The sequence below is a fragment of the Dama dama genome, chromosome X (assembly GCF_033118175.1).
Source record: "Dama dama isolate Ldn47 chromosome X, ASM3311817v1, whole genome shotgun sequence".
NCBI classification, from domain to species: domain Eukaryota; kingdom Metazoa; phylum Chordata; class Mammalia; order Artiodactyla; family Cervidae; genus Dama; species Dama dama.
The window spans coordinates 112,873,832-112,901,152 of record NC_083714.1 but is presented as its reverse complement, the minus strand read 5'-3'; the positions used below and the strand labels follow the sequence as shown (position 1 = coordinate 112,901,152).

The 27,321-nt window shown below is 39.6% G+C and overlaps 1 protein-coding gene across 2 annotated transcripts in view; it reads right to left on the bottom strand.

Annotated features, from left to right (window-relative positions):
* The window catches only part of MED14 (mediator complex subunit 14), a 60,870-nt gene extending 42,193 nt beyond the window's left edge, over positions 1-18,677 (bottom strand). For both annotated transcript variants that reach the window (XM_061137325.1, XM_061137326.1), the window contains exons 1-10: positions 18,146-18,677; positions 14,116-14,142; positions 11,561-11,666; positions 6,048-6,221; positions 5,278-5,407; positions 4,685-4,813; positions 4,259-4,366; positions 3,361-3,493; positions 2,486-2,636; positions 1,875-1,986 (exon numbers count right to left, since the gene is read on the bottom strand). In XM_061137325.1, coding sequence (XP_060993308.1) covers positions 1,875-1,986; positions 2,486-2,636; positions 3,361-3,493; positions 4,259-4,366; positions 4,685-4,813; positions 5,278-5,407; positions 6,048-6,221; positions 11,561-11,666; positions 14,116-14,142; positions 18,146-18,354 — 1,279 coding nt within the window. In that variant the 5' untranslated portion in view covers positions 18,355-18,677. The remainder of the gene's footprint in view (positions 1-1,874; positions 1,987-2,485; positions 2,637-3,360; positions 3,494-4,258; positions 4,367-4,684; positions 4,814-5,277; positions 5,408-6,047; positions 6,222-11,560; positions 11,667-14,115; positions 14,143-18,145) is intronic.
* Positions 18,678-27,321: the final 8,644 nt, after the last annotated feature.

The window sequence follows — 27,321 nt, the reverse complement described above, 5'->3', positions numbered from 1 at the left end:
GCTGAGAAGGGGCCACAGGACAAGTTACCTTTAGTGCCTTACACTGCCTTTTAAAAATTTCTCTCCAAGAGTCTTGCCTACTCTCCCCTAAGGCTATCTCACCCCTATCTCCCACCCTCAAGAAACCACACACTACCCCTTGGGCTGTCCAAAACCTGCAGTCTGTGCTCTCCCTCAGCCCTGTCTTGAAATGCTCCATTCTCCGAGTGACTGATTTCCTCGGCTTATCCTAGTGAGGAGTTGGAGGAAAAGACAGCTAATGAAGGGTTAGCTTCATAACCTTCATTAATGAAGGTTAGCACTAAGAGATTCCCAGAACAGACTATGGCCCCTCGTCTCAGCAAAGGATCTGACAAAAGCATGCTTTCCCATCACAAAAGCGATCAAGTGAGGCTACGCTGTGTATAAACACATGAAAGTGAATTTTAAAAAAAAACTTAAAGCATATGTCCTAAAATGATGGGTCAGCAGACCTTTTCCTCATTTCCAGAACTGCTCTGATTCAAGTAGGGCTGAGGGCCCAACCCCACATGCAAGATCCTCCCTCTCCTTCAAAACTTACTCTCCAAAGCACCTTTCTCTAACACTGAGGACTCAACAGATTCCCAGGGCTTGAAAACCACTGCTACAGTACACTCCTACTAGAATTAGAGATCCAGGAAGAGCCCGGAGTAACATCCTCAAATACAGATGAGGAGAATGAGGCCCAAAGAATTTAAGTGACTTGCTCAAGAGCACATGAGCACATACCAACATCTTCTGACTACTCAAGCAGTGATATCGCTACAAAGTGCTACTCAAGGAAAATCTTCACAACTTCCTCGAAAAACACACAAAATTATTCCCAGGTAAACACATTTTCAGAGTCCATTTTCCAAAGTAATTTAAATACCCCCCAGGCAATCATACTGAGTCTTTTTTTAAGTAAGACTTGTTTACAGATGATACTAAAGTAAACCAGAGCCTATCAAAAGGTCACAACCCCAATTATCTACAATCCCAATGATACTATTTTGAAAAAAATTGAAATTAGAGAAATTAGGATTGTGAAAATACTGTGGGCACAAGGCAATACCAGTCAAAAATAACTGGGGTTGGGATAGTAAATGTTCTCATCATGATACTGGAAACTGTATTCCTAGAATGAAAGCACTTACTTTCTAAATGACTGACCATTCGTCTCCTAACACTCTGAATATACTAGGTAATTAGAAGATTTTTCACTGTGTGTACACCTGTATTTATTTTGAACCCTGTTAATATATTAACAATTCAAAAAAAACTTTTTTGAAGACATGGGATAAATTTAGCTTCATTTCAAAGAGGCATATTTTATAAACACATTATAAATATTTGCAAAGCTGCCTTATTAACCTTTTAGAAGAAAAATTAGAAGAATGAGATTCATATTAAAATGTTAAGCTAGCTTCTGTTTCAATAGGGAAGTTTTAAGGAGAGTCAATATGCATGCGTTTCAAAAATAAGGTCAAGCTAAATGAGAAAGAAGAAAGTAAGGGGAAAATTAGGACAAGCTTGACAGATCATAAATTAAAAGGCAGAAATGCCCAGCTTTTACAACAAAATCAGTACATCAGGGAAAAAGGTCATTTTAAAAAAGACTCTTCATAAAATAAAAGCAGATGCTAATTTAAACAAAAGACAGACATGCATGCCAAGTTGCTTCCCATCAAGCTCTGTCCATGGGATTCTCCAGGTAAGAATACTGGAGTGGGTTGCCATGCCCTCCCTCCAGGGGATCTTTCCTACCCAGGGATTGAACCCACATCTTTTTATGCCTCCTGCATTGGCAGCCGGGTTCTTTACCGCTAGCACCACCTGGAAAGCCCCAGAAATGTCAATTTAAAAGAACCTACAGTTTTCATTAGCATTGACGCCTCTAAGAATGGCCTTCAGTTCCTGAAGCTTCTGATGAGCTCGTGCATGGACACTGTCAATCAGGAGTTTTTCTATTGATAAATGATCAATCTGCATAAACAACAACAGAATCGTATGTATAATTCAAACATTTTTACTTTAAAAGTCTGAGAGTAGATTACTATGTTTCAAGTTACTTCCCTTTAGAATCACACTGATGAAGTGTTAACCAATAAAAGAAAGCAAACTTAAACAATGGTATTGATAGCTTAAAGGCTACAGTTAACATCTGGCAAGTATAGATCAAGACGCTGTTAATCATAGTTATCATCGTGATTAAATGGCAGATCTTAACAAAAATTAAAATGGTGATCTGATCTAAATTACAAAATTTGAAAGAATATCTTAAAAATTATACCTTACCACATTAGATGTTAAAACAACCACAACAAACTTACCAGCATAACATTCATTTAAAATAAGTTTCATAAAGGGTTCTAGGAACCCTTAGGTATTTTAAAGAATTTGTGCTAAAAGCTTAAGTAGAAATGATAAGTTACGTTATATTCATTTAATCAAGCCAAAATTAAAATATATTGAGTTCTTTTACCTTCATAGCTCTTTCTACTAATTTAGAATCAGAAGCTGGCAAAGGAGGATCATGAAAAATCTGCAAAGGCTTGGAGGCATCATTCTCATCAATTTTAATTGTAACTTTGTGAACAGATGCTGTCCCTGTTTTTCTCCCAAGAACCTGCTGACTAAAGAGAAAAAATATTAAGCATTAAGAATTTTTTCCAACAATCTGTTAACTTCTGGAATAAAAGAGTCTACTGTGCACCTTATCCAAAGTCTAGAACACAGCAGACCCTCACTCTTTGTTGAGGGAATATTAATATTGGGAAGACAGCTATTCTGTAATCCAACACAACATGATCTACTACATTAAAAAAAAAACACATATATACATAAAAAACCCCAAAACAAAACAAACTGTCTCTAAGTGGTGCCTATTCACCTCTGATTCCTTTACAGAAAATGAAAATCAAGCAAAGTTCAAATGGAGAATAGAGGATTTTAAGTCTGATAACTGAGTTTCCCCAAAAATCTTTCCCAAAAGTTTGTAAAAAGTTCAATTCAAAATATAACACTGTGACAGGCAAGGATTTTTAAAAGATGATGCCCAGTAATTTAACCTACTGGTGGTCTTTCAGCAATCTGGTTTGAAGCCAGAATAACCTAATCTTTTAAGAATAGTGTTTTAGTACAAACAGAGAAATATCTACATATTTAAAATATTCCATGTTCTAAGAAAGGTGCTAATTATGGATGTCTTATGTGGTTTATGATACCATGGGACCTTACCATACAAATTCAGGTTGCTAGATATACAGAGATATACAGTAAATCAGATTCATGAGAGAAAAGGAGAAACAGAGGTATTTACAGTCATTGCATGACGCCACCAGAATCAACTTTACTTACTTCCAAACTGAGAGGGAGAGGCACTTTCCTGCATGATACCTTTCCACCTGTACAAGGTCTCCCCACCGCTCTCGGATTAACATTAGAGTTTGAGAATGTAGCACTTCTAACTGAAGTGATAAGCAGAAAGAATCTGATGGATCTCGTTAAGCAAATCTAATGTATTACTACAACAGCCAAAGAAGTATAAGCAAACTTCATATAACAAATGCTCTAGTCCCCAAAAGTTGACCATTATATTTCTCCAGTGATGTATATAAAAGGAGGTGCGATTTGTGACAATAATTTTAGAAAAAGGTTTTACATTTAATTTTGAACCAATATAAACAAAAGGTCCAGGTTACCCCTTAATTCATCATAGTTTAGAGAATATGGGTAGACCAAATAGTACTCTTTTTTCTCTCCAAAGAGTATTATTTCTACCTCATTATTTTAAATTTTTACCTGCAAAGTCAACAGTAAAATGAAAAGCTTGGTTTAAAAAAAAAAAAAGAAAGATCTACCATTATTCTTTACACTGGCCAGTGTAAAGCCCCATTTCCACCCTGAAAGGATAAGGGAGAGAGTTTAAGCTGCTCCAGTTCAGGACTAGAGGCAAATGGAAACATGTGTGTGCTGGGGGGGGAGGGTGTTGTTTAGTCATTTAGTCGTGTCTGACTCTTTTGTGACCCCATGGACTGCAGCACACCAGTCTCCTCTGTCCACTGGATTTCCCAGGCAAGAATACTGGAGTGGGTTGCCATTTCCTCCTCCATGGGATCTTCCTGACCCAGGGATCAAACCCACATCTCCCACACTGGCAGGTGAGTTCTTTACCACTGAGCCACCAGGGAAGTGTGTTGGGGGTAGAGGGATACAAATTCTTCACAAATACAGGGCTCAAATTTCAGAAGGATACGCAGGCAGTTGTACATGTCCTGAAGAGGTTTCTCATCAGCAAAGAGCCTAGATTGTACCAGTTGATGGATAAAGTTGATCTGCATACTATGAACCAAGGCTCGCCCATCTTCCATTGGCAGGAAAAAAGAAGGTGGTTACTCAGAAAAGTGTCCAGACTCTGTCATAGACCAACTAAGGAAGAGTATACTAACGATAAGTTAAAAAAAAAAAAAAAACTGAAATTATCTATGAAAACTACTGATTATACTATAGAAATACTGAAACCTTTGTGGTTAGTAGGGAGTTATGATTATCATAAAATCTGTTTCAAATTACAGGATAAATTGCTAAACACATGTATTATTCTGCAAGAATGTATCAATTACATAAAAACATCCAACATTTAAATCAGTACTTATGATTTAAATCAGTATTTATGACTTACCTCCTGTTTCCTTATCTTCAACGAGAATTTCTAGCTTGAGAAGACGCCATGGAACATCAGGGTCATCTCCCATCACAGTCAAGGTGGCTTCAAATTCTCCTTCAACTCGAAACTTCACTCGGCCATTTGCTTTTAGAAGAAGAAGAAATAGTCTACTTTGCTAGAAAATAAGCAGCCTCCTCCTGCTAACCTAGAACTTTTCAGTCTTGCTCACAAGAAATTTTAAATAGATTGAAGATTCTTTCATAAGTGTTCAAACAATTCAGTATTTCCTGCATTAACAGTAGCCAGCTTCCAGGTCATCAAGAAATCAAAGGCAACTCTTCTAAACATCAAGGAACAATACTGAGGCTCAACTCTAGGACCCAGGCTCTCCTCCAGCCCCAGGTGATCTTGCCCTCTCCTCAGCTTCAAATACCAGCACTGGATTTCCAGATACAGTGAAATGATATGGCACAAATTACAGTTTCAAACACCACCAAAATTGTAGGTAAAGACTTCATAATGATATTTTAAAAGATAAAACTCCCAAAAGCTGATTTTAAAAATATTCTAACAAGTCAATTCTTTAAAAATATATTCCAAGCACATACCAACTGTAAGATTTGCTAACTGAGGAGGAAGATCCGTGGTTACAAGCCGATGTCTAAGAATCTGGTTCAGCTGGTGAAGTGTAGCTTGTTTCTCAATTTTGGTAATTGGGTCTGGAGGAATAATTTTATCCTACAAAAATGTTCAAGTGATTTAGAAATAACGTACAAAGAGACATAATTTTTACCTGCACCTGCCCTAACACAGTATTTTCTTACTTTACCTGAGAGAATCTCATCACTCATTTCTGCAGTCTACATCGATAGTGACCATTACTATCATATATTAGAGTGTCAATGATTCCACCAGTCGCCTGGCTAAGATAATAATGCAACACAATCTTCTTCATGCTCTATTTATGAAACTAACTTAATGTCACTAGATGATTTCTACCACTTCTTAGAAGTATAAAATACAATAGCACCGAGTGAATAAACTACAACAAATTTTATAAAAAAAACACTTCCAAAAAGCAACTAATGCGCCATATTTTCACATCTGAAATAGATGTTACCTTTGCAATTCTGTTCACCCTCACCTAAATGAATACATAACTCATTTTGATAGCTACTCATGTTCGGGCTCCCATTTATTTCAACACCTCCCCTCCCCCAAATTTTAATGAGAGAAAAAGCAAACTACATGAAATATTTATTTTAAAACACAGAACAGTTTTTTTTTTTCGGGGGGGGACTGGGCTACTTATTAATATTCTAGAATCTAATGCCAAAGCTTTCAATTTTGGGGGGGTGGGGGGTGGGAACACACTTACCCTGATGCAGGTTGGCAGCCTTGGATAAGACCCAGTAGTCAGTACATCAATAGCATATGGGATGGCAAAACTAGGCAGGCGTGCATGGACCAGAGCATCTCTAGCTAACGAGGCCAGGCGATCCGCAGTGTCCACAAACAGGATGGCTTGCTGATCTAAGAAGCTTGAGATCATCTTTAAAGCAAAAGGTAAACGCATTAAGCTTCCTTGAAAACTAGCCACCTTTCTTTCACTTCATATATCATTTATTGATTCCAAAGTAAACCTTAAGAAATAATATAGTTTTTCCATTCATCAAAATATTTCATCAAAAAAACTTCCAGTAATTTGAGCAAAGAAGAAATAGTTTTAAAAACCAGTAATTTTCTATCAATTTAAATAAAAGGTTTCCCAATTCATTTTTCCATCCTTAACATCACACATACATATGACAAGTTAGGAAAAATAAATAGAATAAAATGCTTTTTCTCTTACAGACTTCTAGAGTTGACTGGTAATAAAGTAGATATAAATGCATGGACTCCTGGACCCAGACTGCCTTGGTCTCAATTTTACTTCTGCAACTTATGAGCCCTGTAACCTTGGGCAAGTTACTTTCCCTCTGTGCCTCTGTTTTTTCAATATAAAATGGAGATGGTTTCCTCCCTCTCAAGGTTGTTCTGAGGATTAAGAATGTATGCATATGAAACCTTTAGAACAGTGCCTAGAACATATAAAACACTTAGTAAACATTGCCCATTATGAGATCTAGGCCAACTTCATGCCCGATACAGAAAACCTTTCCATCAGCTCTCTACTCAATGCATTTCACAGGTGTGCCTAAACTAACAGAGTTCATCCAGAAGCTGAAAACTAATTCCTTTCCAGAACAATACTTAAAAGTCTCTCGTGTCCTTCAAACAGGGGAAGCTGCACTCTATCTTCAAGCTAAACATTGCAAACCACATCAATTAGTCTTCACATCTCCAAATTCCTGATTTACCATCCCAAGTCCACTGCTTGGAAATGGTCCAGTTTATCAGTGATCAACTTAAAATATGGTATCCAGAATTAATAATACATCAGGCTCACACAATGCCCTACATTTTCTCAGCATTCCCACACTTATTATCTGATTTTTACAACTCTAAGAAATAGACAAAAACAGTTAATTACCATCACCTTAGAGATGAAAAACTTGAGGCTGAGGTTTATACACTTGCTCAAAGATAGTCAATAATCAGAGAAGCTGGAACCAAAAACTTTTTTCTAACTCTTCAGTTAAGACCAGCATAGCCCTGTAGAAATGCTACCTTCCACGACTAGTAAAATGGGAGTCCTACAAATACCACCAACACTAACTTCTAACATCAGGAGCCACGACACTGTTGCCACACAGCAACCTTGAAGTTAACTAAAAGGTCTTGATCTTCTGTGCATCAATCTCCTTCAAGCAAGGTCCCCTTTCCCATCCTGAATGTGAAGCATGACTCTACTCTGATTTTAACATATTTAAAACCATTCTGAATCCTGCTTCTTTCAACTTCTGTTACTGGTTTTTATTCAGATTTAGGTCATCCCAAGTCTCCATTCACTTAGGACACTGTAAAAATGCTTAAGCCAAAGAAAACTAAAGATTTCCCTCCAGGAAGATGTGCATCAACCCTCGTGGGGTGTCATAGTTTATCCGGCCTACACTGCTCCACCTTAAATGTGGGTAATTAATTAACGAAACTCTCTAAACGGCCTTGCTCAACTCAAAATAAACTAGCCCAGCTGTATTTCTTTGACTTAGAAATCAAATTAACAAAAATAAAAGTTAAGTTTTGAGTTACTTCTTAGTGAATCCATATAGGTCCCTAATGATCACCATGTTCTTTTTTTAAGTACTCACATACCAGCTTTTGATATGATTAATAATAAACTCCTTTAAAATTTTTAACTGAGCACCAAATAGACACTTCTCTAAGGAAAATATACAAATGGCCAAAAGCACATGAAAAGATGTTCAATATCACTATTGATATCACTATTCAGTATCACTATTCTCATCAGAGAAATGCAAACAAAAAACACAGTGAGGTGCCACTTCACACCTACTAGGATGGCTAGAACCAAAAACGTCAGACAACAACAGGTGTTGACATGGAGAAACTGGAACCCTCTTACATTGCTGATGGGAATGTAAAATGGTATAGACATTTTCAAAAATAGTCTGGCAGTTCCTCAAATGATTACTAAATATACAGTTACCATATGATCCAACCATTCCATTCCTAGGTATATACCCAAGAGAAATGAAAACACATGTCCACACAGGAACTTGTATATGAATGTTTATAGCAACACTATTCATAATAGCCCCAAACTGGAAACAATCTAAAAGTCCATTAATGGATGAATGATAAACAAAATGCAATAGATCCATACAATTCAGCTATAAAAATGAAGTATTGATACATAGTACAACATGGAAGACCCTTGAAAACATTATGCTAAATGAAAGAAGACAATCACAAAAGACCATATATTATGATTCCATTTATATGTAAATATTCAGAAGAAGCATATCTATAGAGACAGCAGAGACTGCTTAGGGCTGGGGGGTACTTGGGGTGACAATTAAAGGGTAACAATTTGAAAATTTTCTAAAACTGACTGTGGTGATGGTTGCACATATCTGTGAATATACTAAAAACCACTGAATTGTACACTTTTATATTATTGTTTTTTGGCCACACCACATAGTCTGTGGGATTTTAGTTCCCTGACCAGGGATCGAATCTGTGCTGCCTGCAGTGGAAGTGCAGAGTCCTAACAACTGGACCACCAGGAATTCTCAAAAATGGGTAGTCTATACGGTATGTGAATTGTACCTCAATGTTGCTTTTAAAAAAGCTCAAGGAGATTTTTCTTTTTCTTAGCTATATCCAGATTGTTTTACCATTAGTCAGAGTTCTATAAACCATGTATTTATACACTCAGCTAAACACTTAATATGTCTGGCATGGCTAAAGATCATTATCTATTAAGAACCTCTAATGAAAAAAAAAAAATGAAAAAAAAAAAAAAGAACCTCTAATGAGTCTAGTTAAATAATCATTAAGTTGAGAACACCAAGTGTCAATATGTGAATAACCCTCTAATTCTCCAGTTTATGGACTTTATTCTTGACAATAGCACAACGGTATCTACAGTCATAAAACAAAAATACTGAAACGTTATGTATAAAGTTCAATATGAGACTTTATTCAGAATATGACTTACTGTGACAGCCAGTTCAAAAAATAGGAAAATACTATGAATTAATGAAAGATGAATACAATATGCCTCAATATCAAAACTAAGAGTTTTAGATTTTGCTTGATATTATTTTATCAACATACAGCTCAGTAGTATCAAACAGGTAATTTAAAGACCCATGGTATAATTAGGGATTTAACACGGGATTTGAAAAATTGAACACTTGGATTTTATATACTTCAGTAATACCTAATTCTTTACTGAAAGTCTGAATATCTTTAAGAAAAGATTACCCCAAATTAACTAGCTATTGAAAAGAAACCTTGGGACTTATCAGAAATACTATACCATGGTTCTTCATTTTGGCCAAAATAGATTCATTAGGCTTGGTGCCCAAATTTCCAAAAACAATGAAACGAATTGTAAACTTTCTGATGAATAAGCTTGAAATAAGCCAGTTTATTCATCTTTATTTAAAAAATTATTCTTTGAATGATGCTTTACAGTGAACAAGACTTTCTGTCTACAAACTTTAATTTACCAAGCAAATCAACAGACAGATGAATAAATAAAAGGACTTTTCCCCCATTAAAAAAACTCAATATATGATACAAGATACCCTCCCTCTTTGACCAATGTTATATAGAAGGATGATATCAGCTTACTCCTAGAGACAAAAAAATCTGTGGCTAGAAATGTCTTCTTTTAACTTTCAAAAAATATATTATTCTAGAATTTTAAGTTCTCAACTTCTTCATAACCTCTTTTCCTTTCACTTTAGCAATTTTCACATAAGCTTTCTGTCTAATGATAGGGGAACTTAGTGAAACTGAAGATATCAAATGCACTGGGCTAAAACTGAGAAGACATTTCAGAAAGTCACGGGCAGAAATACAATTATGTTATACATTTCTTTCTGAAGTAAAACTTTATGGAATATGCAAATGCCAATAAATCTGCAAATACAGTTACTATAAAAATATTTCAACTTAGCTTGTCAGGTGCAAAAAATAAATTACCTCTATACTGAGTAGCTGATTTGAATTTATCTAGGAAACCTGGCAAATTCAAAATTTGAAAATGATCTGAATATAATTTATCCAGTGTAAGCTTTTTTTGAACTTGCACCTATAAAAACTGATAAAACTTTTAAATGTCATTACATAACCGAATGAAAAAAAAGAATCTGAGCATCAATGTCAAGTTCACTTAGAGAATCTATCCACTTTTCCTACAGTGGCTAGAAGGCTACTTGGCCTTGCAGAGCTGGATCTGGAGAACTGACTTCAATTAATGTGGATTAATACATGTTCTCATCATTTTAGGATTTTATTCACTTTATTATAATTACTCTACCCTTTCCAATATGAACTCCTTAACCCTTCTTGAACATAGCTTAAAACTTTTGAGGGAGGTGTGTGTGGTGGGTATATTTTAGCATCTTTGGTAAACTTCACTACAGGTCATCCTTTTGAATTCAAAAAAGTGACCCAACAGTCAAAAGACCACGAGCTTCTTGAGGGCAGGGACTATGCTTTATTTGAAGTCTCAATCCACCATGTCTTTATGCCTTGTGTGCAATAAAGGTCTGGAGAATGAACAGATGAATAAACAAGTATGCTAGTCATGTCCAACTCTTTGCGATCCCATAGATTGTAGCCCACCAGGCTCTCCTGTCCATGGAATTTTCCAGGCAAGAATATTGGAGTAGGTAGCCATGCCCTTCTCCAGGGATCTTCCCAACCCAGGTATCGAACCTGGGTCTCCTGCTTTGCAGGTGGATTCTTTACTGTCTTGAGCCACCAAGGAAGCCCCATTGAATAAATAAAGGGATAGATAAATGCTATCATCAGTTCTGTGGCCCTGAAAAAGCCATTTAACTTCTAGGAAACTTATTTCCTTATCTGTAAAATAAGAAGAGAATACAGACTCTGCCACTCTCAAAAGAGCTGTCAAGAAATCAAGAGGTAAAATTTAGGGAATACTTTGTAAACTCTAAGAAATCATACAAATGTAAACTAACCATTTTCCCCCTTTACATCCAGTCTCATATTTAATGTCTCCAGATATGGTCTACTCTTTTTTTTCTGATTAGGTGTCCATAAACAAAAAATAAGTTTCTACAGATATATACTATATGTTATCATACAGAAATGATTACTCACATAAGTAATGTCTCTGAAAACATATCAGCAGATATAAGTTAGAGTTAAAATTAGAAACTATGCCTATTACAAGTTAACATTCCAAAAAGTTATTTTATATAAAATAAAGTCAAAAGTTTAACTCACCGCACATTTTTCCACTTTGCCAGCATTATTAGCCCATTTTACTAAAGCTAATAGTCGAACAAAGAGTTGGCGTGTCCGGCTAGCAAACTGCACTATTTCTATTTTCCTTTAAAACAAAACAAAACAACTCTTAATGAATCAGCATATTTGAAGGAGTATTTCACAATTAATTTCATCTGAGCTAAAATATGAATCAATCTGTTTACAACCATTACAATGAAAGAACCCACCTAAAATATTTATCTAAATATGAATTATTGTCACATTTTGTATACCACCTGCATATGCCTCATTTTCTACCCCAGAATAATAAATCCAATAGAATGCTTAGGCAATGAATCACATTTTATAATTAATTCTATACTACAATAAAAGTTGTTTACTAAAATATACTATATTCACAAATATAAGATTATATAGAAGTTAACTGGGTCACAAAGGGAACGAAATTATGCTTCGAAATTGAAACCATGAGTTATGAATCAGTAACCTTTTTGGTAAGAGAAAGAAGTGAAAAGCTCCTTACCAAAGCTTGAAACTGTATTATTTTTACAAAAGCAAGGGTCCATTTCCCATCTGGCAGGAGCATGATTTATAAACCTGAATAAAGAGCTTAACTACGCAACTCTTTACCAAACTAAATTCAGTGAAAAGCCTGGATATTAAATTACCCAAGCAAAGTTAAATAAAGCACTAAAAATAAAAGCTAGGTCTGCCCATATCTATTTTTATGCTATATCCACTACAATGCTTTTCCTCCCAGTATCAGTATTTTTATCCTTTCCTCATAAAGCCTTAAAAGCTTTACACCAAAAGCTTTATGTTGTCAATCAGCATGTTAGCTAGACCTCTCAACTTCATGTCGGCTACAAAACCGATAATCCTACCTTTCATGGTTTACCTTAAGACACGCAAAAAAATATTCAACAGGTCAGGACTGATGACAGACCCCAGAAAGACAACAACGTCCCTCCAAGTGGACTCTGACATATTAATCTTAGTACAGCTATTCAACGACCTACAGATCCAATCCATACCTCTGTATCTCCACAACAGTAACCCCACAATGCAATGCACCAAAATGAAACCTTCTGCTGCAACATAATCCTGACTAAAGACCAGAGTCTAGCTTCTATTAAGAGCATACATAGCCCACAAACAACCTGAAAAGCTTCGTGAAGATTCAGCCTGCAATATTATTGGTAGTACAAAGAAAAGAATCTAGGACACTGATACAATTAAGACTCTTTGCCAGTGTCTGTGAAGGATCCTTAGAGATAAACCAAGCAGAGTGCATCACAGGCAAGACTGGGACACAGCAGAAATGTTAAATGTACAGCTCACATCTGGCAGTCACCTTAGTGCTCTCACTCTAACTTAGCAACAGCTTACAGAGGAAGTGAGGTCTCCTCTCCTCTCCCAAAGCAAACACATTTGTATAATATGAACTCCATTTGCCAGATGAGCTCCTCTACTGGAAAGGAAAACATACCCCTTTGTAAACTACTTTGACATGTTCTTTTTCTTGACACCACACTATCTCAGGTGACAGGCAGCAAGGGTTGGTTCTTCAAGGCCCACTTTCCCTTTCTACCACAGAGTGGACAGAACACATCCTGATTTTCATTTCCTTCCTTTAAAATGGACCAGCCAAACCGTAAGACAGGTATGCTTCAAGATAGAGGTCTCTTTTACCTCTATCTTTCCAATCTCTGTCAAATTCTATCAAAAAGGTCATTGGGAGTGGGGGGTGGAGCAGTTCCTAGTCACTAACAATGCTAAAATTCACCCAAGTGATTTGGTATCAAAAAAAAAGATCAACCAAGGAGCGTAAGTAGTGCCAAAGACAGAGTCAAGTAGACTATACTGTAGCCACAATTTAAATCTCCATCATCTGATATCTTTCAAACCTTAATTTATCTTGTTCCCTTGGGCTGTGGAAATGAACTAGCATTTAGTTATGTCTTAAGCCCCAACTTCAACTGAATTAAAATTCTCTTAACTATAAATCAGTAATGTTGCTGCTGCTGCTAAGTCACTTCAGTCGTGTCCAACTCTGTGCGACCCTATGGACTGCAGCCTACCAGGCTCCTCCGTCCATGGGATTTTCCAGGCAAGAGCACTGGAGTGGGGTGCCATTGCCTCCTCTGATAAATCAGTAATAGCAGTAGGCAAATGTCCATTCTCCAAAGATATCGAATAGCATCACTCCAGAAAATGAGAAATGAGCAACCAGCTATCTCCATTTAGTTCTCTATCTTCTCCATCTTTCCACACCCTGAGGCACTTGACCTGGTCAGTTTCTAGAAGACGAGGTCCAGAGCTGGCCACATACCAAGAACTGTCAAGGATGCGGAAATTACACTTCCTGGGGCTCAACTTAAACAAATGGTGTGAGAAGTCACCCTAGGCTCTCTGGGCCTAGGTTCCCGGTCCACAATCCTACTACCCATACCTACACATATCTCCCCCCACACTCTCTCTCACACTCACACAAACTCACTCACTCACTCATAGATATATCAACACAGATTTAAGGTTTTTTTCATACTCACCTTTCCACATCAGATTTCCTTGGCAGCCTAAGAAGAAAAAAAAGAAGTTGACTAGATATATGCACATCTTCATCAAAGTATGATTATGGCCTTTACTTTCACTCTATTAAAATACCTTAGCATTTAGGAAAAACTGAACAAACAGCCACTATAGGCTTGTGTGGCTCCCACTCATAATTTTTATGTTTTCAGCAATAACAAAGGAAAAACTAACAAAGGAACATTTTTCTCCATTCAAAGTTCTTCAAAAGATACTGCACAAACCTCAAACATTAAAAAAAAACCCAAGTCTTATTAGCACACTACATCACAGAGAAGTCAGAGAAAATCTTCTTTTAAGACCAAATGGTCATTAATACAAGGTACTTAGTTGCCAGCCTCTCCATATTCAACAGAACCTTGCTTCCAAGCACCAATCCCTTCATGCTTTGTTATGGTGGGTTAAGCTAGGCACGGGAAACGGCTAGTGCCATCCAAGGGTTATACAGCAATTATGATGTCGCTTGGTGAGATGCAAATGATTATTTTTAAACAGCTCCAGGAAAATTTTGATCTCTTTTTTGCTAGTTCTGCAGTACTGACAGCCAGCAACCAATGTCACCATTTTCCCTGATAAACTATATCATTTAACACTCTCATATCCACTGATGCTTAGAAAGCTCCTGGTCTGCTTCCTGAATCACCACATTCTCCACGGTTCAAGATTCAACAGCCTGAACTCTAAAGCCTCCCCTACATCAGATCCATTCTTGAAGAACACACACTGAGACACTTAAGATGCTCTTTTCCCACTGACATGCCACAGGTGCAGAAAAACTAAAACCACCTCCAGAGATTCACGGTACAAGGAAGGGGAACTAGTAAAATGAGCTCTGGCTTATAGTTACCTACAGTTCTTAGCGTAGACAGTGGGATGGAAGCTCAAGTTATGATCCAAGTGACAAAAGAAACTGGTAGGAGTTGGAAGGGCCAGCAGATCAGAGGATGAAGCAAAAATTAAGGACGCATTATGATAAGGCCGCAAGTAAAAGCAGTTGCTGGCCAAGTTCCTATGCCTGTGAAAGACTCAGAAGACACTCCTTGAGAACTCTCCCTTGTCCTTAAGAGGGGAGAGAATGAGAACCATGGATGCTTGTGTGCATGTGTGAAAAAGAGAGAAAAAGAGGAGAGCAGAGTCTTTGGAGGCAGAAAGAACAGGAATCATTGTTTCAGCTCTTGCCCCTTGTCCCAGAAACCCTAAAAGGATCTTCTCTTGCCAGAGGTGGTATCATTTCAGGGACAAAGGATAGACTTTGCTGCCTGCATCCTCTTCTCCCCAATTCCTCCTCATCTATTTAAAGTTCCTTTATGGATGACAAGTCCACCACTTGGGGCAAGAGCCCGAGAGTGCAGTTAAGTCACAAAAACCTTATTTACACCAAAGTGTGTAAGATTCTAGCATTTTCTGATTTCAATTTTTTTTTTAAAAAAAAAGGTTTTTAAAAAGTAGAACCTAAATCTCTAAAAAAAAAAAAAAAAATCACAGCAGAATGTAAACTCTGAGATAAGAGCATATACATGGGTGAGGGAAGGGCGGGAGGAAATGAACAAGCAAAAGAAAAATATTTAGAAATCCAGGGCCAAAAACAAACCACCTTTTTTACTTTCAATACTCCACAAACATCAAATGTGGCAGAAATAAGACTCATAAAGTATACCTTGAACACTGATTTTATATTAATACATTAACCCTGACAGTTTCTACCTCGAACAAGGAAAAATACATGGTTTAGGAACTTATTCCTAAACCAATTTTGGTGACCACAAATCAAATGAGAAAAAAGTTATTTTATATATCTATGTATCAAGAACAACAGTGAATTTTCCCCTTAAATTCTCCATGGTCTACAATGGAGGAAACGCAAACAGCAACCCATCCCAATATCTTGCCTGGGAAATCCCATGGACAGAGGAGCCTGGCGGGCTACAGTCCATGGGGTCACAAAGAGTTGGACACGACTTAGCAACTAAACAACAACAACTAAACAAAGGCGGTGAGAGAGAAGACACATCATGTAGGACCTTAAAGGCAGACCACAGTCTTGGTTTGCTCAAGATAGTCCCAGTTTATGCCTGTTGCTCTGACAGAGTTATTAATAGTTCCACCTTTCATGTTCAAAAGCATCCTCATCTGGACCATAAACTTTAATGGTCACTCTATGGGTGACTATAAAAAGTTTTTTACTCTGAGACTGGGAACCATGGGAAAGTTGTGAGTAAGAATAAGTTTCAAAAGGATCATCCTGGCTATTTCATGAAGGAAAAACCACAGAGGAGCAAGGATAGCAGCAGAGGTATCAATGAGTCGACTACTGCAGTAACAGGAGCAAAGGATTAACACTTGATGGAATGGTTGAAAAGTGATGGGATTCTGAAGCCAGAGATGACAGAATTTATTGATGTGGGATTGGAAGAAAGAGGAGCCAAGAGTTAACTCCAAAATTCCTGGCCTAAGCATCCAGAGGAAGAATAGAGAGAATACTTAGTGAGATAGGAAAGTTTCTTTTTTTTGGGGGGGGGGGGGGGGGGAATTGAACGCAATCAGGAGTTTGGTTCTGGACTTGGTCGGTTGAAATGTCCACTAGGTGCTTAAATGAAAGCATGTGGATAGAGTCTGCAGCTCAGTGGAGAGGTCTGTGCTGGCGAGATAAGTGTAGGAATCATCCTCATATAAAGGGTGCAAGACTAAACCTATATACTTATCCTACAGCAATAAATGTTTCTCTTTTCATAACTAAGTGCTAAAACAGAATAACCCAAGAATTTTTACAAATGCCCTATGGAAAGACAAATTATACAAATTATACACCACGGATAGCGGCAGTTTTCAACATTTTCCCATAGCTATACATAGGATGGGTACATGAGATTTTTCTCATGCCTACTCAAATTCTTATATGACAGCCAACAATAAGCGGTGCAGAGAAGTATACTACCACCATAATCCAATCATGACAGCTATTTAAGTTCCTCATTAGGGGTAGGCTTCTTTCCATCCCCCTCAATAAAGTATATCAAAATTCTCAGAATGATGTTTTACAGGATTAAGTGGAACCTCTTTTTTTAGTCATCTGCAAAAGAACATTTTAAGTCTCTAGCAACAAATTACTGTGACACTTCACAGCCTCATACCTACATACGAATGTACTTCAACTGAATACACTGGAGTCCACTAAAAGATAAAAATAAATCTAGCTGAAAACTAGTCTTACTTTCTCTGAACCTAAATTTCAAAAATGTGAAACAGTAATTCAACTATATATACCCCTAAATTTCATAGTTTCTTTTCTTCACACACCTGAAAATCATTACAGTGTATTCTGATCCTATTCTGAAGGGATTAACACTCTAATCATATCCCAAGGCATTTTACTGGTAACTTGGTGATTTATAAACTCCCCTCGTACCCCACGAGACAGTAACAACAGGCTAGTTACCAAAAAATCTTTACTTACACGACAAGTGTTAAGACTTCAAACAGTCCCAAACATTCCAGGAAAACAAACGTTGGGATCCAACATTTTACATTCTTTTACATACATCTCCTGAGTTCAAACTTTGTCAGAAGCAATTACAACCTACATTTAAAATGTACCGTAAGAGGCTGTAACACAATTTGTCTTTGAGAATTTTTTTAAACGCCCGAATTATATATATTCCTAAACCCTAAACTCGGAGTCTGGGCTAAAAAGCTTCCAACCAACAAATCAATAAGGTTCAGCAGGCAAATCGAGCAAAAATTCCAAAGATGGGCTTTTCAGGGAAAGTCAAACAACGTGCATAATTCACAAGTTTCGATTGCTTCATCTCCAGGACCCCAAATGGAAAGCTCCTCCTCCACCTCCGCTGGGCCCCAAGAGTTCAGAAATTCTAGACTTAAGCAGCCCAGCGGAGAGGAGAAAGCCTCTTGGGGAGAAGGAGGTGCGAACCTCGCAGCCGGTTGGGCGGGAAGCGGGGGCTGGGGAGCAGGCGTGGATTTCGCGGCACTTACAGGTCCGTCAGCACCAAGAGCTCCGAGTAGGCCCGGTGCAGTAGAAATTCGATGAGGGTGCTCAGCCGGTAGCCAGGGCTAGCCGCGGCCGCAGCGGCCGCTGCCACGGCGGCTCCGGGAGGAGGAGGCGCCGGGGCTGACGCGGGGCCGCCGCTGCCGCTGCCTCCGGGCGGGACCAGCTGGTGGTTCTCCAGCTGCACTGGGGCCATGGCGGCACAGGGCCGGGCTTGGCGCAGCGGTACAAGATGCGGCCCTCGAACCTCCCTCCCGGGCGCTCAGTCACCGCGCCTAAGTGGGCGCGGGCGGAGTCGCCGCCGCCGCCGCCTACTACTGCCGAGCCGCCTCAGAACAGGAAGCCTCACGCCGGCCGCAGAGGCCCGCCCCCATGTAGCGACGAGCCCGCCGGCTCCAGGGACTGGAGCGAGGGGCGGGGGGAGGGCGGGGAAGCGGGGCGGCAGCCGCAGAGAAGCAGCGCCCCAGCAACCGTTCAGAGGCCGCTCGGCCAGGCAGCCGCAGCGTCCATATTGACGGCCCAAAGCGGAAGTCGTTAGGAAGAACGGAAGGGGAACCGAAGGGGGACTTCCGACAGCAACCTGCGCCTTTTCTCCAGGCGGTCGGGCGGGGGGACGTTGGGGTGGGGGGGGGGCGGTGCGTGGGAGTGGGGCGGGGCCGGCGCGCGGGCGCGAAAAGCGGAAACGGGTGCTGTGAGCCGCCGGAAGTGAGTGTAAGGGCGGAGCCAGTGTTGTCATCGAGAACGTCAGCAGTTGCCCCGCCCTTGCCCTCGCCGCCCTCCGGAATTTAAAAAGATCCGATTTGTGCTGAGGTGTTCATCAGCGTTCCCCTGGTGGGTGCAACCCGGCCGGGGAGGACACCCCATCCCAGATGTTTGTGACCTGTGTTTCTGGACTCAAAAAGAAATTGTTACGGCTGAGCGCTTGTGACATCTCAGATCTTTGCACCTCCCACAGTCTGCCCATGCGCCTTTCGTGGGATAGGAGACGTTTCCGTCATTTTTTTTAACTGTGGGAAAAGATGCGAGAAAATATTATTGAGGGTAGAAGAAGGGCCACTTGCAGAATAACTTCACTTGAATGGAGTTGGATATAGGCTGAGCTCCTTACCGACCCCCAAAACCTGACAGTTCTACTGCAGAAACAATCTAAATCCTCTACCACTGACTCTCCCACTTGGTTCTTGTCCCTGCTGTTGAAGTAGCCGCCCTGCCTTCCAAGGACTTTTCAGTTCGTTTTCTATGCCCTACTGCCACATTTTCCCGCTCAAAATGCACGCTTAATATTTTGCTTTCTGATTTAAAGCCATGATTCTCAACCTTGCCTGCACGTTGGAATCTGGGGGGAGATGGAGGAGTGTGTGGTTTTAAAAAATACTTATGCTCCTCTCCCCATAGATTAGGCTTTAATTGGTCGGGGCTTCAGGATTTTTAAAAGCTTCCTAGGTGGTTTTAATGTGCACTGTTTAAAAGCGTCACTTGCCGCCACCCTTTTCAAATATCTTTTTGCAGAGTCTTATCTGTGACTCAGGAGTAAGAGATGCACTTGCCATTTCCTAAGGTTAAAATACTCTCATGCTTGTCCACTTGTGTAATTCTTAGTCATTCTTGAAGACAATTCACCTGTCTTCTGAGGGTGTAATCTTAATCACTTGCTCCTTCTTTTGTGATCCTAAAGCACATTTACACAAACAATAGCATCCTAGTACTCATTAAAAGGCAGTAGGATTACTTACAGCCCCCACAGGTACAGTTGCTGGAGGGTAGATACTCTCCCTAAGATCCATCCCTATGCTGCTACCTTAGGAAACAAATTTTTTCTAAGTTAGCTAGAATGGTATCATTTCTTTGGCAGTTGTTTTGTTTTATTGAAGGTTCTTTTTCCTCTTTTGAAAACTGTTGACTTCAGCCAAAAAGCCCTGGTGGTCACATACACACAAGATGTACAAGATGGTCCTTAGTTCTCCAAAAAGTGAAAGTGTTAGTTGCTCAGTCCTGTCCAACTGGTTGCGACCCCATGGACTGTAGCCTGCCAGGCTCCTCTGTCCATGGGATTCTCCAGGCCAGAATACTGCAGCGGGTAGTGGGCTATTCCCTTCTCCAGGGGATCTTCCCAACCCAGGGATGATACCCAGGTCTCCTACATTGCAGGCGGATTCTTTACCACCTGAGCCATCAGGGAAGCCCTTAGTTCTCCAGCCAAGTGTCAAACCCAAGCCCCCTGCACTGGCAGCACAGAGTCTTAACCACTGGGCCATCAGGGAAGTCCCTGAGATGGTCCTTAAGGTCTTTTCTAACACATTCTGATTGTGTGATGTTAATAGGATTTTAACTCGGTCTTATTGTCTATATTAAACACAATTATACACCATGCCTCTTAGTATTCATCCTATTGGGCAGTAAGATTATACCTAGAGAAATTACAACCAATTTGCAAATAAAAAAATTAATGGGTGGATGGGGGTTGTTTTAAAAAAGAGAAATTTTCACCCACATCCATCAGCTTAGATTTTAATGAAATTTCTGTATAGGTATCTTTAAAAATCGAAAAGTTCTAACAGAAAATAGGGTGAAAATACAGGAAAATAACTGTATTTTGCTTAAATTGTTGGCAATCGGGGAGGTAATTTAAATGAAAACTCCTGAAAGTGATAGCCCACCTCCCAACGTGATTAGTATAGCCACAGGCAAATATAGAAGAAATAAGTAAGGAAAGAGAGACAATGTTAGCATGTTTGGCTGAGATACTAAATGAATGGTTCACATCCAAATCACTTTTGGAAATAGTGTAATTTATCATTTTAAAGCCCACAATACAATGTTTGGCATTGTATTATTAGTATAAGTGCCTATTTCTTTCATTCCCAATTTTCAAGTGTTTCTGTATTTGGTCATCATCAGATTCTATCACACCTCAGATAAAACTATCTGAGAATTAGCAGATGAAACTCAGAACTAGCAGTATGATATTTCCTCAGCTCTTAAATCAACCTAAATGCTAGATCTTTCATGAAGTCAATCTGATTTTAGTAAAAGAACAAATTGATTGCAAAATATGGAGAAAAAAGAGAATAGTTCCCTTTAAGCCCTTTTGATGGAAAATTGACAAATTGGTACATATACAGTTGACCCTTGAACAATGCAGTAGTTAGGGGCACAGACCCTCCTCGCAGTCAAAAATCCATAATTTATATATAGTTTATAGTATAATTTATAGTCAGCCTTCTTTAACCAGAATTCCTCCTTATCTGTGGTACCTTGATGTTCAGCCTACCTCAGATCATGTAGTAACATTTATTGGAAACAAATCTGCATATAATGCAATTTAAACCTGTGTTATGCAAAGGTCAACTGTAGTTTCACTCTGAAACATACAGCTGCCCCTCAGACACAAAAGATTGGGAAAGGAATTGAAAAGTATTTTTTTTCTATGATATTATCATCAGTTCCTCCAAAACAGAGAGCAAAAGCAGTAACTGAATTCATTTAAGAGCTGCTCCATTCCCTGGTGGCTCAAATGGTAAAGTATCTGTCTGCAGTGCAGGAGACCCGAGTTTGATCCCTGGGTTGGGAAGATCCCCTGGAGAAGGGAAAAGCTACCCACTGCAGTATTCTTGCCTGGACAACTCCATGGCCAGAGGAGCCTGGCGGGCTACAGTCCATGGGGTCACAAAAGAGTCAGACACAACTGAGCGACTAACACTTTCACTTTCCATCGTAGTGAAGTTGAAGAAAGGAACTCACAATACTGTGAGTATGATCTGATCAATCCAGAAAAAATGAGAACACTTTGATGGCTTTCCTTATACATAGAAGAAAACCCAAACTTCTTAGTATGGCCTTTAAAGCTATTAACACAGTAGTCTGCCTGCTTCTCCACCTCTGCCTCCTGCCTCTCTTTCCTTCACTCACTTCACTGTAACCGCCCTGGGTGGGTCTAGTACATGCCATTGTCTAAGGTGTTAGGGCTTATCCACTACTCCAGACACCTGAAACACTTGTTTCCCAGCTCTTCACGTGGCTGCCTTCTCCTCCTCCCAATATCAGCTTAAATGAGAAATCCTCAGAGAGGTCTCCCCTGACTGTATGATATTAGGCAGATGATACAAGGAAGTTCATTGCAGCATTGTTTGTAGAAGCAAAAAAATATGAATAATCTTAACTGTCTCAGTAGGAGAATGGATAAGTAAATTATTATGTTTCTACATAGTAGAATAAATTAGACCTATAGGTACCAACATGAAGACACCCCAAAAACAATATGGAATGAAAAAAGCTATCATTTTTATACTATTCCTATTTTTCTAAGCACACAAAATACTCCATAATTTAATATATTGTAGACAAAGTAAAAAATGTAAATGAGGATAATAGACACCACCTTTAGGATAGTAAGTACATCTAGGGAGGGGTAGGGATGTGGTGATGCTTTATTGGTTATTAGCTATTAGTTATATCTAATGGGTTTCTTGGGCTTCCCAGGTGGCTCAGTGGTAAAGAATCCACCTGCCACACAGGAGACCCAGGTTCGATCCCCGGGTCAGGAAGATCATCTGGAGAAGAGAATGGCAACCAACTCCAGTATTCTTGCCTGGACAACTCCATGGACAGAGGAGCCTGGTGGGCTACAGTGCATGGAGTTGTGAAGAGTCAGACATGACCAAGCAACTAACACACCCATACCCAATGGGTTTCTTGAAGATTGACCAGAAGGAAATGTGACTAATAGCTAATAACTAATAAAGCATCACCGCATCCCTACCCCTCCCTAGATGTAATTACTATCCTGAAGGTGGTGTCTCTTATCCTCATTTACATTTTTTACTTTGTCTACAATATATAAAATTATGGATATTTTGTGTGCTTAGAAAAATAGGAATAGTATAACAAATATATTAATATCTGTTAAATCTAGGGATAGAGGTATGATTGTTAATATATTCTGTACTTTTCATTAGTTTTGAACTATTTCATAATTTTTAAAAGTTTAAACTGTTTCTATTAGTATTAATTACACAATCTGCCATAACAAACACCCCCCCCAAATCTCAGTGATTTAGCACAGTAAGAGCTTATTTCTTGTGCTCACAAAGTTCAGTTAAAATGTACCTGATGGAGAGGCTCGCCTCTAAGCAATTAACCCAGCGATACAGGCTCTTTTCATCTTCGTGAGACAGGCTGGGATCAGGGACCCTCTGCTGCAATGCTTGCACCTGGACACCTCTCCTCAAGCAACAAAATACAAAGAAACTACATGGGACTAGAAACAACTGTGTGCGTGCACAGTTGGGACAAATTCTGGACCCCAAAGATACAGAGAGACCAACAACAACAAAAAAAAACCAATGACCACTTTTGAGGAACCTGGAGCAAAAACTGGGTGTCAGGAGCCAAAACACAGGACCCTTGCACACAACACCGCGTAAGAGATGGGCAAATCACCTAAGTCACCCCTCTGGCCAGCCCCTGAACACACCCCTACCCTCACCCCATATAAAGAACAAGCTTGCCTCCACCACAGGTAGTGAGCAAGGAAAACTGTAGTTTGTTCTCACTCCCCCCTGCTACAGCAGGAGCTCCAGTAAAGCCTTGCCTAAATTTCTTGTCTAGCCTCTGATCAATTTCTGTTGATTGGGAAAGGCCAAGAACCCTGGTCTGTAACATTGGGAAACAATCGCTCCAACCCAGAGATTTTTTTTTTTTAAATATCCACCCACATTCCTTTAGCCAAAATTAGTCACATGGCTTGTTTAAAGCCCAAGGAGCTGGGAAATACAAGTCTACCTGTGTGCCAGGAAGAAAATGAAATGGTTTAGTGGATAAATAGCATGGATTTTACCGCAATATTAAGGTAGTCTTTTTTCTTAGAGCACAGCCTACGGTGGGCAAGAGTCCCATAGCAGAAATGAAGTCGCTCTTATAATCAACAAGAGTCCAAAATGCAGTGCTTGGGTGCAACCTCAAAAAAGACAGAATGATCTCAGTTCGTTTTCAAGGCAAGTCATTCAACATCACAGTAATCCAAGTCTATGCCCCTACCACCAGTGCCAAAGCAGCTGATCAGTGCTATGAAGACCTAGAAGACCTCCTAGAACTAACACCAAAAAGAGATATTCTATTCATCATTGGGAATTGGAATGCAAAAGTAGGAAGTCATGAGATACCAGGAGTAACAGGCAAGTTTGGCCTTGGAGAACAAAATGAAGCAGGACAAAGGCTAACTGAATTCTGCCAAGAGAATGCATTGGTCATAGCAAATACCCTTTTTCAACAGCACAAGCGACGACTTTACACATGGACATCACCAAATGGCCAATACCAAAATCAAATTCATTATAGTCTTTGTAGCTGAAGATGGAGAAGCTGTATACAGTCAGCAAAAACAAGACCTGGAGCTGAATGTGGCTCATATCATCAGCTTCCCATAGCAAAATTCAGGCTTAAACTAAAGAAAGTGGGGAAAACCACTAGGCCAGTCAGGTACAACTTCAATCAGATTCCCTATGAATATGTAGTGGAGGTAATGAATAGATTGAAGAGATTAGATCTGGTAGACAGACTGCCTGAAGAACCATGGACAGAGGTCCATAATATTGTACAGGAGGCAGTGAACAAAACCATCCCAAAGAGAAAGAAAAGCAAGAAGGCAAAGTGGTTATCCAAGGAGGCCTTACAAATAGCTAAAGAAAGAAGAGAAGCAAAAAGCAAGGGAAAAAGTGAAAGGTATATCAAACTAAATGAAGATTTCCAAAGAACAGCACAGAGAGACAAGAAGGCCTTCTTCAATAAACATTGTATAAAACTAGAAGAAAACAATAGAAGGGGAAAGACTAGAGATCTCTTCAGGAAAATTGGAGATATCAAGGGAACATTTTGCCCAAAGATGGGCACAATAAAGGACATAAATGGTAGAGACCTAGTAGACACTGAAGAGATCAAGAAGAGATGGAAAGAATACACAGAAGAACTGTATAAAAAAGATCCAAATGAACCAGACTACTACAATGGTGTGGTCAGCCACCCAGAGCCAAACATTCTGGAAAGCAAAGTCAGGTGGGCCTTAGGAAGCACAGCTGTTAATAAAGCTAGTGGATGTGACAGAATTCCAGTAGAACTGTTCAAAATCCTAAAGGATGAAGCCATCAAGGTGTTGCATTCATTATGTCAGCAAATCTGGAAGACCCAGCAGTGACCACAGGACTGGAAAAGGTCAATCCTCATCCCAATTCCCAGGAAGGATAGTACCAAAGAACGTGCTAACCATCCGACAATTGCACTCATCTCCCATGCTAGTAGTGTTAGTTGCTCAGTCATGTCCAACTCTGCAACCCCACGGACTGTAGCCCACCAGGATCCTCTGTCCATGGAGTTCTCCAGGCAAGAATACTGGAGTGGGTTGCCATTTCCTTCTCCAGGGGCCCATGCTAGTAAGGTCATGCTTAAAATCTTGCATGCTAGGTTGCAGCATTATGCAAACAAAGAACTTCCAGATATCCACTCTGGGTTTAGAAAAGGAAGAGGAACCAGAGATCAAATTGCCAACATTCGCTGGATCACAGAGAAAGCTAGGGAATTCTGGAGAGACATTTATTTCTGTTTCATTGACTACACCAAAGCCCTTAACTGTGTGGATCATAATAAACTACGGAAAGCTCTTAAAAGAGATGGGAATACCAGACCATCTTACCTGCCTCCTGAGAAACCTGTATGCAGGTCAAAAAGCAACAGTCAGAACCCTGTATGGAACAACTGATTAGTTTAAGATTGAGAAAGGAGTACAACAGGGCTGACTGTTGTCACCCTGTTTGTTTAATCTATACACTGAGCACATCATGAGAAATGTGGGGCTGGATGAGTTACAAGCTGGAATCAAGATAGGCAGGAGAAACATCAACAACCTCAGATATGCGTATGATACTACTCTAATGGCAGAAAGTGGAGAGGAAATAAAGAGCCTCTTGATGAGGGCAAAGAAGGAGAGTGAAAGAGCCGGCTTAAGACTAAATATTAAGAAAACTAAAATCAAGGCGTCTAGCCCCATTACTTCATGGCAAATAGAAGGGGAAAGGTGGAAGTAGTGTCAGATTTCCTCTTCTTGGGCTCACCAAAATCACTGCAGATGGTGACTGCAGTCATGAAATCAGAAGACGTTTGTTTCTTGGCAGGAAAGCTATGACAGACTTAGTGTGTTGAAAAGCAGAGACATAACTCTGCTGACAAAGGTCCATATAGTCAAGGCTATGGTCTTCCCAGTGGTCACATATGGTTGTGAGAGCTGGACCACAAAGAAGGCGGAGCCATGAAGAACTGATGCCTTTCAACTGGTGCTGGAAAAGACTCCTGAGAGTCTCTTGGACAGCAAGGAGGTCAAAACAGTCCATCTTAAGGGAAATCAACTGAATACTTGTTGGAAGGACTGATGCCGATGCTGAAACTCCAGTATTTTGGTCATCTGATGAGAGCAGCTGACTCATTGCAAAAGTCCCTGATGCTGGGGAAGATTGAGGGCTGAAGGAGAAGAGGGTGTCAAAGGATGAGATGACTGGATGGCATCACCATAGCAATGGACACGAATATGGACAAACTTTGGGAGATGGTGAGGGACAGAGAGGCCTGGTATGCTGTGGTCCATGGGGTCGCAAAGAGTCGGACATGACTGGGTGACTAAACAACCACATAGCCTCTGAAATCAGACCACTTAGATTAAAATTCTAGCTTAACCTCTTATGATCTGAATGCTCTCCAGGAAGTTACTTCATTTCTCGGGGTTTCTCAGTTTCCTCATCCTCAGAGGATGATTATGAAGAATAAATGATGTTTATTCTTCTTAAAAAAAAAAATATTGAAGTATAGTTGATTCACAATGTTGTGTTTAATTTCTGGTGTACAGCAAAGTGACTTAGTCATACATATATATCTTGTTTCTCATATTCTTTTCCATTATGGCTTATCACAAGATATTGAATATAGTCCCCTGTGCTACACAGTAGGACCTTGTTGTTTATCCATGTACTAGTTTGCATCTGCTAATCCCAAATTCCCAATCCATCCCTCCCGCCACTGTCTTGGCAACCATGAGTCTGTTTCCATTTCATAGAAACCATTTGTGGTTTTTAAAATTTTTATTGAAAAATGACATTTATTCTTAATAACATTTGCAAAGGGC